Source organism: Eptesicus fuscus, chromosome 21 (assembly GCF_027574615.1).
Source record: "Eptesicus fuscus isolate TK198812 chromosome 21, DD_ASM_mEF_20220401, whole genome shotgun sequence".
NCBI lineage: Eukaryota > Metazoa > Chordata > Mammalia > Chiroptera > Vespertilionidae > Eptesicus > Eptesicus fuscus.
In genome coordinates, this window is record NC_072493.1 from 49,163,546 (window position 1) to 49,165,844 (window position 2,299).

Sequence of the window (2,299 nt, forward strand, 5' to 3'; positions counted from 1 at the left end):
CTTAGAGCAGCCGTCAGTCTCCTTTGGACAGAACACCCTTTCTCCGCAGTCCCCACCATTCCCTATTATCTTACACTCAGCCGGAACCACTAAATTTTTTTTTATCCTCACCCCAGGATATATTTTTCATTGATTCCAGAGAGAGAGGGAAAGGGGGAAAGAGAGGGAGAGAAACATTTGTGTGGAGAGAAACATCCATCAGTTGCCCCTGGATGTGCCCCCACCAGGGACAGAACCCGGAACATGGGTATGTGCCCTGACCAGGAATCAAACCTGTGACCCTTCAGTACATTGGAGGACGCTCTAACCAACTGAGCCACCCGGCCAGGGCCTGGATCCACTAATTTGTGTCCCTGCCCGGCCTCTGTAAGGTATCTGACTTTGAGACTTCTAGGGAAGACACTAGTGCATGTGGGTTTAATGAGCAAATGCTTGAGCCTCCTTTCCAGCCTGCGCTCACCCAGCTTCTTACCCACTTCCTCCTAGGTCTTAGCTACTGCACCGCTCCTGGGTCGCCCTCTGCGATTCTTCTCCTGGTTCACCCTCTGCAATTCCGCTCCTGGATCGCCCTCTGCAATTCTGCTCCTGGATCACCCTCTGCAATTCTGCTCCTGGATCACCCTCTGCAATTCTGCTCCTGGATCACCCTCTGCAATTCTGCTCCTGGATCACCCTCTGCAATTCTGCTCCTGGATCACCCTCTGCGATTCTTCTCCTGGCGCACACTCTGCAATTCCGCTCCTGAATCGCCCTCTGCAATTCCGCTCCTGGCACCGCTTCCCGAGCGTTTCCAAAGACAGAACATGGCCAACCTCACGGGGACGGTATCCGTCTTCCTCCTCCAGGGCTTTTCGGCTTCCCCCGAGTTACAGCTGCTCAGCGCGGCCTTCTTCCTTCTCGTTTACCTGGCTGCCGTTCTGGGGAACGTCTCCATCGTGGCTGCCGTGGTGCTCGACCCCCGCCTGCACACGCCCATGTACTTCTTCCTCAAGCACCTCTCCCTGGTGGACATCTGCTCCATGTCCACCACCCTGCCCCGGGCCCTGGTGGCCACCATGTTGGGCTCGGGGGAGATTTCCCTCCTTGCGTGCGCATCCCAGCTCTTTGCGTTCGTCAGCCTCGGGTCCACGGAGTGTTTTCTCATCACCTCCATGGCTTACGACCGGTGCCTGGCCATCTACCGGCCCCTGGTGTACGGCGTGGCCATGCGCCCCGGCATCTGCGTCTCCCTGGTGGCGGCGGCCTGGGGCAGCGGGCTCCTGTTCTCCGCCTTCCACACGGCCAACACCTTCTCCCTGCCCTTCTGCGGCCCCCGCGTCATCGACCACTTCTTCTGCGACATCCCCCCGGTCATGCGCCTCGCCTGTGCCCACGCGGAGGCCCACGAGGCGGCCGGGTTCGCGGCCAGCGGCTGCGTCATCATGAGCTGCTTTGCGCTCACCGTGCTGTCCTACGTGCGCATCTTGGCCACGGTGGCGCGGATCCGCTCCGCGGGCGGCCGCCGGAAGGCCTTCTCCACCTGCTCGTCCCACCTGGCCACGGTGCTACTGTTTTACGGCGCCGGCAGCTCTGCCTACATGCAGCCCAGCGCCCGCTCCTCGCCGCTGCAGGGGCGCCTGGCCGCTGTCTTCTACTCCATCCTCACACCCACCCTGAACCTGCTCATCTACAGCCTGAGGAACAAGGACATGATGGCGGCCCTGCGGAAGCTCTATCTGCAGGTGCCGTCCTAGGACGGGGGGAAGGACGCAGAGATCCACCCTGAGGGGCCAGGAGCACCCCCGCACCCCAAAAGTGGAATGACAGCCTGGCTGGTGTGGCTCTGTGGTTGAGCATCAACCTATGAACCAGGAGGTCACGGTTGGATTCCTGGTCAAGGGCACATGCCCTGGTTGCAGCCTCTATCTCCCGTAGGGGGCGTGCAGGGGGCAGCCGATCCATGATTCTCTCTCATCATTGATGTTTCTATCTCTCCCTCTTCCTTCCTCTCTGAAATCAATAAAAATCTATTTTTGCAGGCTCCATCTACCATAGGGGGTGTACAGGAGGCAGCCGATCCATGATTCTCTCTCATCATTGATGTTTCTATCTCTCTCCCTCTCCCTTCTGCTCTGAAATCAATAAAAATATATATTTTTAAAGAGTTGAATGACAATGAGCCACACAGGAGGCCCTAGTGGATATCCAGACAAAATAGAGACATGTTCAGTGTGCCTTTCACTGAGGCAAATGGCACTAGGTGGACACAGAGGAATATAGAAAGAGAGGGAGCGAATAACTTAAATCGTGGGAGGTCGTT

At 57.6% G+C, this 2,299-nt stretch overlaps 1 protein-coding gene across 1 annotated transcript; it reads left to right on the plus strand.

Moving 5' to 3' along the window:
- Positions 1–803: 803 nt before the first annotated feature.
- On the plus strand, positions 804–1,733 carry LOC103303900 (olfactory receptor 10AG1-like). Its single transcript, XM_008160878.2, has one exon. The coding sequence runs from the start codon at positions 804–806 to the stop codon at positions 1,731–1,733; it is 930 nt and encodes a 309-aa protein (XP_008159100.2).
- The last annotated feature ends 566 nt before the right edge of the window (positions 1,734–2,299 follow it).

Excerpts from the sequence above, each read along its gene's own strand:
- LOC103303900 (XM_008160878.2), top strand. The coding sequence starts at position 804 with ATGGCCAACCTCACGGGGACGGTATCCGTCTTCCTCCTCCAGGGCTTT.